The sequence below is a fragment of the Oncorhynchus gorbuscha genome, linkage group LG20, assembly GCF_021184085.1.
Source record: "Oncorhynchus gorbuscha isolate QuinsamMale2020 ecotype Even-year linkage group LG20, OgorEven_v1.0, whole genome shotgun sequence".
Classification (NCBI taxonomy): Eukaryota; Metazoa; Chordata; class Actinopteri; order Salmoniformes; family Salmonidae; genus Oncorhynchus; species Oncorhynchus gorbuscha.
The window spans coordinates 24,037,233-24,054,583 of NC_060192.1; the positions used below are offsets into that span (position 1 = coordinate 24,037,233).

The following is a 17,351-nucleotide window of genomic DNA, read 5'->3' on the forward strand; positions in this document are numbered from 1 at the left end:
CAAACATGACTGTAGTATACTCTAGTATTACCTATAGTGATTTTGCAGACTGTAGTATACTGTCGTATTTACTATAGTATTCTACAGTATACTACAAAATTATATTGTAAGTACTACACATTTTTGAGGGATATTACAGTGGGTAGTATAGTATTCCAAATCAAATCAAACTTTATTGGCCACATGTGCCCCGAATACAACAAGTGTAGACTTTACCGTGAAATTCTTACTTACAAGCCCTTAACCAACAGTGCAGTTCAAGAAGAAGAAAATATTTACTAAGTAGGCTCAAATAAAAAGTAACACAATAAGAATAAAAATAACGGGGCTATATACAGAGGGCACTGGTACTGAGTCAGTGTGCAGGGGTGCAGGCTAGTTGAGGTAATCTGTACATGTAGGTTGGGGTGAAGTGACTATGCATAGGTAACAAACAAACAGCGAGTAGCAGCAGTGTACGGGGGGGGGGGAGCTTTTTTGTCCTAGACTTGGCGCTCCAGTACCGCTTGCCATGCAGTAGCAGAGAGAACAGTCTATAACTTTGGTGACTGGAGTCTCTGACAATTTTTTGGGCTTTTCTCTGACACCGCCTATTATATAGGTCCTGGATGGCAGGAAACTTGGCCCCATTTACACTACCTTCTGTAGCGCCTTACTGTCAGATGCCGAGCAGTTGCCATACCAGGCGGTGATGAAACTGGTCAGAATGCTCTCAATGGTGCAGAACCTTTTGAGTATCTGGGGGCCTATGCAAAATCTTTCCAGTCTCCTGAGGGGGAAAAGGTTTTGTCGTGCCCTCTTCACGACTGTCTTGGTATGTTTGGACCATGATAGTTCGTTGGTGATGTGGACACCAAGGAACTTGAAACTCTCGACCCCTCGACTACAGCCCCGTCAATGTTAATGTGGGGCCTGTTCGGCCCGCCTTTTCCTGTAGTCCACGATCAGCTCCTTTGTCTTGCTCACATTGAGGGAGAGGTTGTTGTCCTGGCACTACACTGCCAGTTCTCTGACCTCCTCCCTATAGGCGGTCTCATCATTGTCGGTGATCAGGCCTACCACTGTTGTGGTTTTCTACAGTATACTACCACTTACTACAGAATTCTATAGTAAACTGTAGTATTGGGTGGGGATCTGTAATACCTTTCCTTACACCTTACCCGCTGGTGTTATGTAATCTATAGCCTCAAGCGATAAATAGAAGTGGTGGTTGATACTGTAGGAGGGTGTCATGTGGTCATGTGATGTGATTATGAGTGATGTGCATTAAATGGCCACTAGTCTTGGTTTGGATGAATATGACTGGGTTGGTCAGGGGATGTGGCTGGCTTGTTATTCTGACTGTGTCTGGGGAATTGTGTGGGCGATATGGGTCACGTCATAGGCATGGTTGTGGGATTGAGTTCAGTGTTTCTGACAGGGCAATACTTCTGGCTCCCTGCTCTGACCTAGTTCCCCTGGCCAGAAGGCCCCACTTGTTTTAGTTATTTTTTTAAAAACTCAGTCGGGGTCTCAACTTACTGTTGCAAGTTAGAATAGTAGAATACACAAGGTGTCATTTTGACATGTGATTATGCATCAGCAGTTTTTCTCGTTATGTCAGTTACACTCAATTAGCCCGCCAGCTATTTAAACTTCTTAATCATGGTCAAATTATCAACCGGGTGACCCCCATTGATTTTGTTAGTCAGTCTCACTCAGATATCATATTAAAAACTGCAAACATTTCTCTCCAACCTATGGCAAAATTTGTAGAATTGCACAAAATGAACTGTTATAATGTTTTGTTCGCAATGTTGTAGCTCCCAACCCCTTCAAAGTAGCCCATCCCTGATGTAGGGTATCTCTCTAACTGTAGTCTTCCTCCCCTCCTCTTCGTCTCTTAGCTACCTCAGATGGGACGAGGCAGGGACTGGACAGCATGAGAGGAGGAGTGTGCGTGACACGAGGGATGAAGGTGATTCTCAAAGTGGGACAGAGTGAGTATTTTCATCAGATAGATTGTCCTTGATTTGGTTTCATATCAGTCATTCAATAGTTATCAGCCTCATATAGATGAATGCGCATGGCCTTATATTCATAATATTCATGAAACTGCCATATGCCAAATCAAATCACAATTTATTTTAAGTGCATTTAAAGAACAAGTTTACTTTTTTGGAACAAACGTACCCCACCAGCAATATACTTACTCATGCTCGTTCTCCAGTTGCAGGGTCACAGATAAAACATGAACAAAAGCACACAACAACAAAAAAAAACACTTTTGAAACAGCATCTTTGCTGTTCTTAACTGACTTGCTTAGTTAGATAAAGGTAAAATAAATACATTAAAAATAAAAACACATGAAAATATGTAATTGCAAAATGTTATCCCCAACGTTATATTCCATTTTGTTGGACTCAAGCAATATTTTCTGTGTGCACTTTCTGAGTCCAACAAAATGAAATATAACATTGTTATATACAGATTTGCTTAGAGAAAAGTGAATTGTCCTTTAACAAAAGCCTCAATTGTCAATACACTTTACAGAAAAGCAAATTCATAAAAATGTTTACAACCCTAAACCAACTGTATGATTTCCCATAGCTGCTTATGGCCTCCCACCCAAACCCAAACCAGACCCAAACCGCTTCCACCCCAAAGGTAAGTCAGTCTACAGTACAGTATCCAGAGGGAGAGGAAACTCACTTCACTGGTTTAATGATACAGTATCTACATTATTAGTAAGTCATTGAGCCTGATCTCTCTACCCTTACAGGGAATGGGACGATACCCAAGGCAGGTGGCGAGGGCGAGGGGAACAACGGGAACAACGGGAACAACCCTCCAACCTCCTCTAGCGTGGCGGTGATCGCTGGAGCGGTAGGGGGCGGAGCCTTCCTCCTCATCGTGACTGCAGTCATCTGTGTGGTGTGCTACCGCTGGCGACAGAACAAGCACTCTGAGACTCACCACCCCACCCTGACCCTGACCACCCTCACCCCCAAGAGGGGCAGCACCAGTGGGGCCGGCTGCTCCACCGGAGGCAACAACGGCTCAGAGCCCAGTGACATCATCATCCCGCTGCGGACTTCAGACTCGGCCTACTGCCCGCACTATGAGAAGGTGAGCGGGGACTACGGCCACCCCGTCTATATCGTCCAGGAGATGCCCCCCCAGAGCCCAGCCAACATCTACTACAAAGTATGAGAGAGGGACAGCCACACAGCCCGGCTGTCATAGACATACAGGTGTGCCAACACATAGACTGCTGTTTTCAACATAGAAATAAAACTGTCCCTCTAGCTCCCTCTACTCCCTCACTCACCCCAACTCCCTCTCTATGGCTGACTGTTTGGGATGGCTATCCTCAACCTCCTGCCCCATGGACTGTGCTGTACAGTGCTCTGACACTGTGGATGGATGGATGGATGGATGGATGGATGGATGGATGGATGGATGGATGGAGGGGTGGTTGTGTCTGGGTGGGGGTATTGATCTGTTCCCTGCTGTGAACCCAATGATGGAGGTTGTGAGTCCTGGACATGTGGGCCATTATGCTGACGGACTGTGGCAGCGACTCAGTCCCCACCTCTCACTCAAAGGGAGGACAGTGGATATGAAATGTCAAACCTTTTCAAAGTGTTAGTGTGTGTGTGTGTGTGTGTGTGTGTGTGTGTGTGTGTGTGTGTGTGTGTGTGTGTGTGTGTGTGTGTGTGTGTGTGTGTGTGTGTGTGTGTGTGTGTGTGTGTGTGTGTGTGTGTGTGTGTGTGTGTGTGTGTGTGTGTGTGTGTGTGTGTGTGACGGAATGTGTGTGCGTGCGTGCCTACGCATAACCTGTAAGTCTGCTTGTGTTTGGTGTGTAAAACCAGTACCACAAGAACAAATATCTAAGCAAGATTCTGATTTCTACCCACTGTTATCATTTACAGATGATATAAAATCATTATTTCGTAACTCATTTGTAGATTTTTATATTTCCATTCAGATTTCTGTTAGACACAGTTTTCCTTGTATGTATTGTACTGTATGTTCTCTGTTTTAGAGTCTGGATGAGATCTAGGTACTTATTTATTTCAGTGTTTGTGTTTGTCTTCTCTTCTCTTCTGTTATCCCATTCTCTCGCTCACTCTACAATGCCTTAAGCATTGAAATAGTTCACTCTTCTGTATATGAAGTTTCACAGAGGAAGGAGGATAGTACAACGGTACAAAGAGGCGTATTCAATAAGAGGAAGAGAATGACAGTATTGGGAAAGTGTTTGAACAGATGAAGCCACAAGCACCGTGATTCTCCCATACTGTGCCTCCAGCTGCACATCCATAGCGACAGAACTGAAACCTTTTAACACACTGCATTGTTCATGTTGCTTCTCTACGCCCCGCTGAAAGTGTTTTGGTTTGGTTTCCCACACTGCACTGGTAACTGATGACCTGTGGTTGGCCGCAGGAATTAATAAAGGTGAAAAGGTCGGAGTTCATTGTTGAAATGACACAGGCGATAGTCAACATATACAGTTGAATTCAGAAGTTTACGTACACTTAGGTCGGAGTCATTCAAACTCTTTATTCAACCACTCCACTAATTTCTTGTTAACAAACTATAGTTTTGACAAGTCGGTTAGGACATCAACTTTGTGCATGACACAAGTCATTTTTCCAACAATTGTTAACAAATAGATTATTTCACTTATAAATGCACTGTATCATAAATCCAGTGGGTCAGAAGTTTACATACACTAAGTTGACTGTGCCTTTAAACAGCTTGGAAAATTCCAAAAAATGAGGTCATGGCTTCAGAAACTTCTACTAGGCATAATTTGAGTCAATTGGAAGTGTACCTGTGGATGTCTTTCAAGGTCTACCTTCAAACTCAGTGCCTCTTTGCTTGACATCATGGGAAAATCAAAAGAAATAAGCCAAGACCTCCACAAAAATATTGTAGACCTCCACAAATCTGGTTCATCCTTGGGAGCAATTTCCAAATGCCTGACCACGTTCATCTGTACAAACAATAGTACGCAAGTATAAACACCATGGGACCTCGCTGCCGTCATACCGCTCAGGAAGGAGACGTGTTCTGTCTCCTAGAGAGGAACGTACTTTGGTGCAAAAAGTGCAAATCGATCCCAGAACAACAGCAAAGGACCTTGTGAAGACACTGGAGGAAACAGGTACAAAAGTATCTATATCCACAGTTAAACTTGTCCTATATCGACATAACTTGAAAGGCCGCTCAGCAGGGAAGAAGCCACTGATCCAAAACCGCCATAAAAAAAGCCAGACTATGTTTTGCAACTGCACATGGGGACAAAGATCGTACTTTTTGGAGAAATGGACTCTGGTCTGATGAAACAAAATAGAACTGTTTGGCCCTAATGACCATTGTTATGTTTGGAGGAAAAAGGGGGAGGCTTGCAAGCAGAAGAACACCATCCTAATCATGAAGCACGGGGGTGGCAGCATCATGTTGTGAGGGTGCTTTGCTGCAGGAGGGACTGGTGCACTTTAAGTGGATCTATTGAAGCAACATCTCAAGACATCTGTCAGGAAGTTAAAGCTTGGTCGCAAATGGTTCTTCCAAATGAACAATGACCCCAAGCATACTTCCAAAGTTGTGGCAAAATGGCTTAAGGACAACAAAGTCAAGGTTTTGGAGTGGCCATCACAAAGCCCTGACCTCAATCCTATAGAAAATGTGTGGGCAGAACTGAACAACGTGTGTGAGCAAGGAGGCCTACAAACCTGACTCAGTTACACCAGCTCTGTCAGGAGGAATGGGCCAAAATGTACCCAACTTATTGTGGGAAGCTTGTGGAACGCTACCCGAAATGTTTGACCCAAGTTAAACAATTTAAAGGTAATGCTACCAATTACTAATTGAGTGTTTGTAAACTTTTGACGCACCTGGAATGTGATGAAAGAAATAAAAGCTGAAATAAATCATTATCTCTACTATTATTCTGACATTTCACATTCTTAAAATAAAGTGGTGATCCTAACTGACCGAAGACAGGGAATTTTTACTAGGATTTATGTCAGGAATTGTGTAAAACTGAGTTTAAATGTATTTGGCAAAGGCGTATGTAATCTTCCGACTTCAACTGTATAGTACCATGTTGAAGTCCACCTGTCAATGTGATTTAGAGCTTCCTTTTTCTGCTGGACCCTTTCAACACTTATGTGCACATACTGACTGCTATAGGTGAAACAGCGCTTTCATTCTCTTGAAACATCTCTGTGGCTTTTAAACTCAGTCCTCAGGTCCCAGGACCACACCACATACACAGACATAGACGTATTGTCTCATAAATGTTTTCATACAAAGTAACTGATTTCCACTGGAGTTGTTTTTATGTTGTATGATGGTGTCTATGATGTTGAGGTTCATAGTCAGAGCGTTGAAGGTAGTGACAGAGTGATGGGAAACATCCCAGATCAGCTCCCGCTGGGTCTGATGTCATCTCTCTGCGACATTTCATCATCACTCTGGGACATTCTGGACCTCATATTGACATCACAACCCTTCAATAATATTGGACTCTGATTGGACTACAAGCAACAGCACACTACCTGAGACATGGCGGACAGACGCCTCTCACAAGAGAGGAACATATAGATTTCTTTGATTGCTTGAATAGTCACGTCATGTCCTTGTGTTCCTTCCAAGACATTCAGCGTTCACAGGGACCAGCTGGACTCAGTAAGGCTAGTGTCATTCTGCCGTCCATTCTACCATACCCTGTGTACCATTTCCATATACTGTAGTGTTTCATTTGGTTTCAACATCTTTCTCGCCTGCTGTTTTCCACTCAGTTATTTTGTGGCAATAACCTAATCCAGAGAAGGAGGCGCTCTGGTTTTCACTTCAGAACTGAGGACAGACAGATCAGACGTTGGTGAGACGAGGGATACTGACATGAGACATTTGTGAGACGAGGGATAATGTTATGACACAAGGGATACTGTCATGAGACGAGAGATACTGTCATGAGACAGTGGTGAGACAAGGGATACTGTCATGAGACGTGGGATACTGTCATGAGACGAGAGATACTGTCATGAGACAGTGGTGAGACAAGGGATACTGTCATGAGACGTGGGATACTGTCATGAGACGTTGGTGAGAAGAGGGATACTGTCATGAGACGTGGGATACTGTCATGAGACGTTGGTGAGAAGAGGGATACTGTCATGAGACGAGGGATACTGTCATGAGACTAGATGTGCTAGGTAGATTGTAAAGACCTTTTTGAGATTGATAAAGCTGACTGTTGAGAGATTGCCAGGAGTGTTGTGAGATGATTAAGTGCAGACTTTGTAGGACACTGTAAGATGGTTTATGTTACCTCCCTGGCCTCCTCTCTCCTGTACATTCCAGTTTTTTTGGGGGGGGGGTACATAAAAACCTATGTATGTTATAAAATCCTTGTCTCAAGTGTGTTTCTTTTTGAGCGTTCATGTTGACACAAATTGATGTTCTTCTGGGGCTCCTGTTCTCCCCTCTCACACACTGCATCTCTGTCTCAGTATGCCACCCTCACACGCACACACACACACACACACACACACACACACACACGCACACGCACACGCACACGCACACGCACACACACACACACACACACACACACACACACACACACACACACACACACACACACACACACACACACACACACACACACACACACACACACACACACACACACACACACACACACACACACACACACACACACACACACACACACACACACACACACACACACACACACACACACACACGGTCTTTGTTCTCACAGTTTGTTTGATCTGCAGTCTCATTTGGTTGGATGCTGCTAGGCAATAAGAAGGGTGACATCATTGGTATTCGAATTGTCCAATGTCTCGTTATTTTTCTGTCCCCAGTCCATGTGTGTGCGTGCGTGAGTGTATGCATCCTTTCTCTCGCACACACACGCACGCACGCACGCACGCACGCACGCACGCACGCACGCACACGCACACACACACACACACACGCACACACACACACACACACACACACACACACACACACACACACACACACACACACACACACACACACACACACACACACACACACACACACACACACACACACACACACACACACACACACACACATGACATGCTAGCCTGCCTCAACAGTTGGTGTCTAGCACCCTGTCAAGTCTAAATACTAAATCAAGTGGGCATGTTGACAGGGGATAGTTAAAATCAGTGCTAACAAAACTAGGATGACCTGAAACAATGCATCCGCACCACTCTCAGTCTTTGCTGTCTTCTTCCATAATCAGCGGAGAGGCTTGTGGATATGCAACATCTGACGGGCAGTGCTGTGATTGAGCTGTCTGTCAGACTATTAATAACATCTCAGAACAGAACAGCATCTCTACAACAACACAACAGTCTGAGACACCAGAAGGAACTCCATCAAACACTCCCAAACACTTGTCATGTAGCGTCTGTCATGAGGCTGCTGATGACAACAGATGTTTGTTTACCCAGTAGGAGATAATTGTTCTATTTTGGTTGTCATTAGATTTGCTTCTCTTAGCATACGCATCATGTTCAAGAATATAGATACACAGTAACATTGATGCTTTACCATCGTTGTTATCTAGATACAACAGGAGAGAGATAGATCAGGTCTAAACTGCCCAGCTGTAATGACCAGCTAATGACATGGCCGTTTGGAGGAGTCTGTCTGTCCGGATGTAGTAGATAGTGGCTGTAGTGGTGGTGGGTAGATACTTACTATAGTGGTGGGGGGTTGATACTGACTATAGTGGTGGTGGGTAGATACTGACTATAGTGGTGGTTGGTAGATAGTGGCTGTAGTGGTGGTGGGTAGATAGTGACTGTAGTGGTGATGGGTAGATAGTGACAGTAGTGGTGATGGTAGATAGTGACAGTAGTGGTGGTGGGTTAGATAGTGGCTGTGGTGGTGGTGGTGGGTAGATACTGACTGTTGTGGTGGGGGTAGATAGTGACTGTGGTGGTGGTGGGTAGATTATGGCTGTATTGGTGGTGGGTAGATAGTGGTTGTTGTGGTGGGGGTATATAGCGACTGTAGTGGTGGTGGGTAGATACTGACTGTGGTGATGAGGGGTTCGATACCGACTATAGTGGTGGGGGGTAGATAGTGACTGTAGTGGGGGGGTAGATAGTTGCTGTAGTGGTGGCGGTTAGATAGTGGCTGTATTGGTGGGAGGTAGATAATGGCTGTGTGGAGGTGGGGAGACAGTGGCTGTAGGGGTGGTGGGTAGATAGTGACTATAGTGGTGTTGGGTAGATAGTGACTGTGGTGGTGGTGGGTAGAGAGTGACTGTAGTGGTGGTGGGTAGACAGTGACAATAGTGTTGGTGGGTCTTTTGAGCTTCTAGTCATGAAATCTATGCAGCCTACTCAATCACTTTTTATAGCTACTGTTTACAGGCCTCCTGGGCCATATACAGCGTTCCTCATTGAGTTCCCTGAATTCCTATCGGACCTTGTAGTCATAGCAGATAATATTCCAATTTTTGGTGACTTTAATATTCACATGGAAAAGTCCACAGACCCACTCCAAAAGGCTTTCGGAGCCATCATCGATTCAGTGGGTTTTGTCCAACATGTCTCTGGACCTACTTACTGTCACAGTCATCCTCTGAACCTAGTTTTGTCCCATGGAATAAATGTTGTGGATTCTAATGTTTTCCCCCATAATCCTGGACCATTTTATTACGTTTGCAATTGCAACAAATAATCTGCTCAGACCCCAACCAAGGAGCATCAAAAGTTGTGCTATAAATTCACAGACAACACAAAGATTCATTGATGCCCTTCCAGACGCCCTCTGCCTATCCAAGGACGCCAGAGGAAAAAAATCAGTTAACCACCTAACTGAGGAACTCAATTTAACCTTGCGCAATACCCTAGATGCAGTTGCACCCCTAAAAACTAAAAACATTTGTCATAAGAAATTAGCTCCCTGGTATACAGAAAATACCCGAGCTCTGAAGCAAGCTTCCAGAAAATTGGTTAAGAAATGGCGCCACACCAAACTGGAAGTCTTCCAACGAGCTTGGAAAGACAGTACCGTGCAGTATCGAAGAGCCCTTACTGTTGCTCGATCATCCTATTTTTCCAACTTAATTGAGGAAAATAAGAACAATCCTAAATTTATTTTTGATACTGTGGCAAAGCTAACTAAAAAGCAGCATTCCCCAAGTGAGGATGGCTTTCACATCAGCAGTAATAAATTCATGAACTTCGTTGAGGAAAAGATCATGATTATTAGAAAGCAAATTACGGACTCCTCTTTAAATCTGCGTATTCCTTTAAAGCTCAGTTGTCCTGAGTCTGCACAACTCTGCCAGGACCTAGGATCAAGAGAGACACTCAAGTGTTTTAGTACTATATCTCTTGACACAATGATGAAAAGAATCATGGCCTCTAAACCTTCAAGCTGCATACTGGACCCTATTCCAACTAAACTCCCGAAAGAGCTGCTTCCTGTGCTTGGCCCTCCTATGTTGAACATAATAAACGGCTCTCTATACACCCCATGTGTACCAAACTCACTAAAAGTGGCAGTAATAAAGCCTCTCTTGAAAAAGCCAAACCTTGACCCAGAAAATATAAAACTATCAGCCTATATCGAATATTCCATTCCTCTGAAATGTTTTAGAAAAGGCTGTTGCGCAGCAACTCACTGCCTTCCTGAAGACAAACAATGTATACGAAATGCTTCAGTCTGGACTTGTGAAGGTGGTAAATTACGTTTTAATGGCATCAGACTGAGGCTCTGCATCTGTCCTCGTGCTCCTAGACCTCAGTGCTGCTTTTGATACCATCGATCACCACATTCTTTTGGAGAGATTGGAAACCCAAATTGGTCTACACGGACAAGTTCTGGCCTGGTTTAGATCTTATCTGTCGGAAAGATATCAGTTTGTCTCTGTGAATGGTTTTTCCTCTGACAAATCAACTGTAAATTCTGGTGTTCCTCAAGGTTCCGTTTTTGGACCACTATTGTTTTCACTATATATTTTACCTCTTGGGTATGTCATTCAAAAACATAATGTTAACTTTCACTGCTATGCGGATGACACACAGCTGTACATTTCAATGAAACATGGTGAAGCCCCAAAATTGCCCTCGCTAGAAGCCTGTGTTTCAGACATAAGGAAGTGGATGGCTACTTTTAAACTCGGACAAAACAGAGATGATTGTTCTAGGTCCCAAGAAACAAAGAGATCTTCTGTTGAATCTGACAATTAATCTTAATGGTTGTACAGTCGTCTCAAATAAAACTGTGAAGGACCTCTGCGTTACTCTGGACCCTGATCTCTCTTTTGACGAACATATCAAGACTTTTTCAAGGACAGCTTTTTTACATCTACGTAACTTTGCAAAAATCAGAAACTTTCTGTCCAAAAATGATGCAGAAAAATGTATCCATGCTTTTGTTACTTCTAGGTTAGACTACTGCAATGCTCTACTTTCCGGCTACCCAGATAAAGCACTGAATAAACTTCAGTTAGTGTTAAATACGGCTGCTAGGATCCTGACTAGAACCAAAATATTTGATCATATTATTCCAGTGCTAGCCTCCCTACACTGGCTTCCTATCAAGGCAAGGGCTGATTTCAAGGTTTTACTGCAACCTACAAAGAATTACATGGGTTTGCTCCTACCTATCTCTCTGATTTGGTCCTGCCGTACATACCTACACGTACACTACGGTCACAAGACGCAGGCCACCTAATTGTCCCTAGAATTTCAAAGCAAACAGCTGGAGGCAGGGCTTTCTCCTATAGAGCTCCATTTTTATGGAATGGTCTGCCTACTCATGTGAGAGACGCAAACTCTGTCTCAACCTTTAAGTCTTTACTGAAGACTCATCTCTTCAGTGGGTCATAGGATTGACTGTAGTCTGGCCCAGGAGTGTGAAGGTGAACGGAAAGGCTCTGGAGCAACGAACTGCCCTTGCTGTCTCTGCCTGCCGGTTCCCCTCTTTCCACTGGGATTCTCTGCCTCTAACCCTATTACAGGGGCTGAGTCACTGGCTTACTGGTGCTCTTCCATGCCATCCCTAGGAGGGGTGCGTCACTTGAGTGGGTTGAGTCACTGATGTGATCTTCCTGTCTGGATTGGCGCCCCCCCCCCCCTTAGGTTGGGTCCTGTGTGAATTTCAGTATGCTCTCTCTAATTATCTTTCTCTCATTCTTTCTCTCGGAGGACTTAAGCCCTAGGACCATGCCTCAGGACTACCTGGTATGATGACTCCTTGCTGTCCCCAGTCCACCTGGCCGTGCTGCTGCTCCAGTTTCAACTGTTCTGCCTGTGGTTATGGAATCCTGACCTGTTCACTGGGCCGTGCTACCTGTCCCAGACCTATTATTTGACCATGCTGGTCATTTATGAACATTTGAACATCTTGGCCATGTTCTGTTATAATCTCCACCCGGCACAGCCAGAAGAGGACTGGCCACCCCTCATAGCCTGGTTCCTCTTTAGGTTTCTTCCTAGGTTTTGGCCTTTCTAGGGACTTTTTCCGAGCCAATGTGCTTCAACACCTGCATTGCTTGCTGTTTGGGGTATTAGGCTGGGTTTCTCTACAGCACTTTGAGATATAGGCTGATGTACGAAGGGCTATATAAATACATTTGATTTGATTTGAGTGGTGGGGGGTCAGATAGTGGCTGTAGTGGTGGGGGGTAGATAGCGACTGTAGTGGTGGTGGGTAGATAGTGGCTGTAGTGGTGGTGGGTAGACAGTGACTGTAGTGGTGGTGGGTAGATACTGACTATAGTGGTGGGGGGTAGATAGTGACTGTCGTGTTGGTGGGTAGATACTGACTATAATGGTGGTGGGTAGATACTGTCTGTAGTGGTGGTGGGTAGATAGTGGGTTGGGGAGGTGTCTGTAAAATGACTTTAGACGAGCGGAGGTGGGACACGGTTAACACTGGTGCCGGACACACAATAGGTCAGTGAGATTTAGAAGACACAAGATAATCACACAGATTAGGTTCTAGGTTCAATCAGATGAAGTGTTAACCGGCGACAGCCGACACATATCTGATGTTTTGGCAGTGTCGGAGGTGTAACTGCGTTGGAGCTGTCAAATCGGTGAGCAGCTGCTCTTGATTATTGTCATGAAGCCACACCCGCCCCACTCACGTTAGAAGTTATATAAAAATAATGACGCTCAAATTGAAAATCACTCAACTAAATTATTATGATTTCTATCAGGCTAATGAAGGTGTTCAGATGTAGGATGTTAATTTGAGTCAGTTTGCTACAGCAGGAAAATAATCTTGCAACATCTGGAAATGTGAATTTTTATCTGGATTATAATTAATGGAAATGTTTGGGTTGATACATTTTTCATTAAGTCAAATAAAGTCTGACTTTTTAAAAGTGGAAATTACAAACTTTGGAATCCTTTTTAAACCTTTAATACTCTACAAATTTGCATTTCATGCTGTGATGGAAAATTCTCAGCAACAAAATTGTGATCAAATTAAGATCCTACATCTGTAGATTACATCTCACATTCCCGTGTTCGAACTGCATGGGATTTCTCTTAATGCACCTCCTTGCAGCCAATGGCAAAGTCGGGTTTAGGTATAATGCCAGGAGCCGCTTGTGGATTTGACAGCTCTAACGCAGTTCCACCTTAGACCACCAAAACAACATCAATGTGGACGTCAGCAAAAGCGCAACTGATTTAATAGAGCCGTAGGTTGGTCATATCCTCCATCTGCTCCTCTGCCTACTCTACCTGGGTAGTCCACTGACAAACAGTAATACACTCTGCCTGGGTAGTCCCCTGAGAAACAGTAATACACTGTCTGGGTAGTCCACTGAGAAACAGTAATACACTCTGCCTGGGTAGTCCACTGACAAACAGTAATACACTCTGCCTGGGTAGTCCCCTGAGAAACAGTAATACACTGTCTGGGTAGTCCACTGACAAACAGTAATACACTCTGCCTGGGTAGTCCACTGACAAACAGTAATACACTGTCTGGGTAGTCCCCTGAGAAACAGTAATACACTCTGCCTGGGTAGTCCACTGACAAACAGTAATACACTCTGCCTGGGTAGTCCCCTGAGAAACAGTAATACACTGTCTGGGTAGTCCACTGACAAACAGTAATACACTCTGTCTGGGTAGTCCCCTGAGAAACAGTAATACACTGTCTGGGTAGTCCACTGACAAACAGTAATACACTCTGCCTGGGTAGTCCACTGACAAACAGTAATACACTCTGCCTGGGTAGTCCCCTGAGAAACAGTAATACACTGTCTGGGTAGTCCACTGACAAACAGTAATACACTCTGCCTGGGTAGTCCACTGACAAACAGTAATACACTGTCTGGGTAGTCCACTGACAAGCAGTTATACACTCTGTCTGGGTAGTCCACTGACAAACAGTAATACACTGCCTGGGTAGTCCACTGAGAAACAGTAATACACTCTGCCTGGGTAGTCCACTGACAAACAGTAATACACTGCCTGGGTAGTCCACTGACAAACAGTAATACACTCTGCCTGGGTAGTCCACTGACAAACAGTAATACACTCTGCCTGGGTAGATCACTGACAAACAGTAATACACTCTGCCTGGGTAGTCCACTGACAAACAGTAATACACTGCCTGGGTAGTCCACTGACAAACAGTAATACACTCTGCCTGGGTAGTCCACTGACAAACAGTAATACACTCTGTCTGGGTAGTCCCCTGAGAAACAGTAATACACTGTCTGGGTAGTCCACTGACAAACAGTAATACACTCTGCCTGGGTAGTCCACTGACAAACAGTAATACACTCTGCCTGGGTAGTCCCCTGAGAAACAGTAATACACTGTCTGGGTAGTCCACTGACAAACAGTAATACACTCTGCCTGGGTAGTCCACTGACAAACAGTAATACACTGTCTGGGTAGTCCACTGACAAGCAGTTATACACTCTGTCTGGGTAGGCCACTGACAAACAGTAATACACTGCCTGGGTAGTCCACTGAGAAACAGTAATACACTCTGCCTGGGTAGTCCACTGACAAACAGTAATACACTGCCTGGGTAGTCCACTGACAAACAGTAATACACTCTGCCTGGGTAGATCACTGACAAACAGTAATACACTCTGCCTGGGTAGTCCACTGACAAACAGTAATACACTCTGCCTGGGTAGTCCACTGACAAACAGTAATACACTCTGCCTGGGTAGATCACTGACAAACAGTAATACACTCTGCCTGGGTAGTCCACTGACAAACAGTAATACACTGCCTGGGTAGTCCACTGACAAACAGTAATACACTGCCTGGGTAGTCCACTGACAAACAGTAATACACTGCCTGGATAGTCCACTGACAAACAGTAATACACTCTGCCACTGACAAACAGTAATACACTGCCTGGGTAGTCCACTGACAAACAGTAATACACTCTGCCTGGGTAGCCTGGGTAGTCCACTGACAAACAGTAATACACTCTGCCTGGGTAGTCCACTGACAAACAGTAATACACTGCCTGGGTAGTCCACTGACAAACAGTAATACACTGCCTGGATAGTCCACTGACAAACAGTAATACACTGCCTGGGTAGTCCACTGACAAACAGTAATACACTGCCTGGGTAGTCCACTGACAAACAGTAATACACTGCCTGGGTAGTCCACTGACAAACAGTAATACACTGCCTGGGTAGTCCACTGACAAACAGTAATACACTGCCTGGGTAGTCCACTGACAAACAGTAATACACTGCCTGGGTAGTCCACTGACAAACAGTAATACACTGCCTGGGTAGTCCACTGACAAACAGTAATACACTCTGCCTGGGTAGTCCACTGACAAACAGTAATACACTGCCTGGGTAGTCCACTGACAAACAGTAATACACTCTGCCTGGGTAGTCCACTGACAAACAGTAATACACTCTGCCTGGGTAGTCCACTGACAAACAGTAATACACTCTGCCTGGGTAGATCACTGACAAACAGTAATACACTCTGCCTGGGTAGTCCACTGTCAAACAGTAATACACTCTGCCTGGGTAGATCACTGACAAACAGTACAGTAATAATACACTGCCTGGGTAGTCCACACTCTGCCTGGGTAGTCCACTGACAAACAGTAATACACTGCCTGGGTAGTCCACTGACAAACAGTAATACACTCTGCCTGGGTAGTCCACTGACAAACAGTAATACACTCTGCCTGGGTAGTCCACTGACAAACAGTAATACACTCTGCCTGGGTAGTCCACTGACAAACAGTAATACACTCTGCCTGGGTAGTCCACTGACAAACAGTAATACACTCTGCCTGGGTAGTCCACTGACAAACAGTAATACACTCTGCCTGGGTAGTCCACTGACAAACAGTAATACACTCTGCCTGGGTAGTCCACTGACAAACAGTAATACACTGCCTGGGTAGTCCACTGACAAACAGTAATACACTGCCTGGGTAGTCCACTGACAAACAGTAATACACTGTCTGGGTAGTCCACTGACAAACAGTAATACACTGCCTGGGTAGTCCACTGACAAACAGTAATACACTGCCTGGGTAGTCCACTGACAAACAGTAATACACTGCCTGGGTAGTCCACTGACAAACAGTAATACACTGCCTGGGTAGTCCACTGACAAACAGTAATACACTGTCTGGGTAGTCCACTGACAAACAGTAATACACTGCCTGGGTAGTCCACTGACAAACAGTAATACACTGCCTGGGTAGTCCACTGACAAACAGTAATACACTGCCTGGGTAGTCCACTGACAAACAGTAATACACTGCCTGGGTAGTCCACTGACAAACAGTAATACACTCTGCCTGGGTAGTCCACTGACAAACAGTAATACACTGCCTGGGTAGTCCACTGACAAACAGTAATACACTGCCTGGGTAGTCCACTGACAAACAGTAATACACTGCCTGGGTAGTCCACTGACAAACAGTAATACACTCTGCCTGTCCACTGGTAATACACTGCCTAGTCCACTGACAAACAGTAATACACTGCCTGGGTAGTCCACTGACAAACAGTAATACACTCTGCCTGGGTAGTCCACTGACAAACAGTAATACACTCTGCCTGGGTAGATCACTGACAAACAGTAATACACTGCCTGGGTAGTCCACTGACAAACAGTAATACACTGCCTGGGTAGTCCACTGACAAACAGTAATACACTGCCTGGGTAGTCCACTGACAAACAGTAATACACTGTCTGGGTAGTCCACTGACAAACAGTAATACACTGCCTGGGTAGTCCACTGACAAACAGTAATACACTGCCTGGGTAGTCCACTGACAAACAGTAATACA

The 17,351-nt window shown here is 44.7% G+C and overlaps 1 protein-coding gene across 1 annotated transcript in view; it reads left to right on the forward strand.

Annotated features, from left to right (window-relative positions):
- LOC124006680 (ephrin-B2-like) overlaps nt 1-4,603 on the forward strand; it is a 56,235-nt gene extending 51,632 nt beyond the window's left edge. Inside the window, exons 3-5 of the mRNA XM_046316738.1 lie at nt 1,887-1,979; nt 2,591-2,647; nt 2,763-4,603. Coding sequence (XP_046172694.1) covers nt 1,887-1,979; nt 2,591-2,647; nt 2,763-3,193 — 581 coding nt within the window. The 3' untranslated portion in view covers nt 3,194-4,603. The remainder of the gene's footprint in view (nt 1-1,886; nt 1,980-2,590; nt 2,648-2,762) is intronic.
- The last annotated feature ends 12,748 nt before the right edge of the window (nt 4,604-17,351 follow it).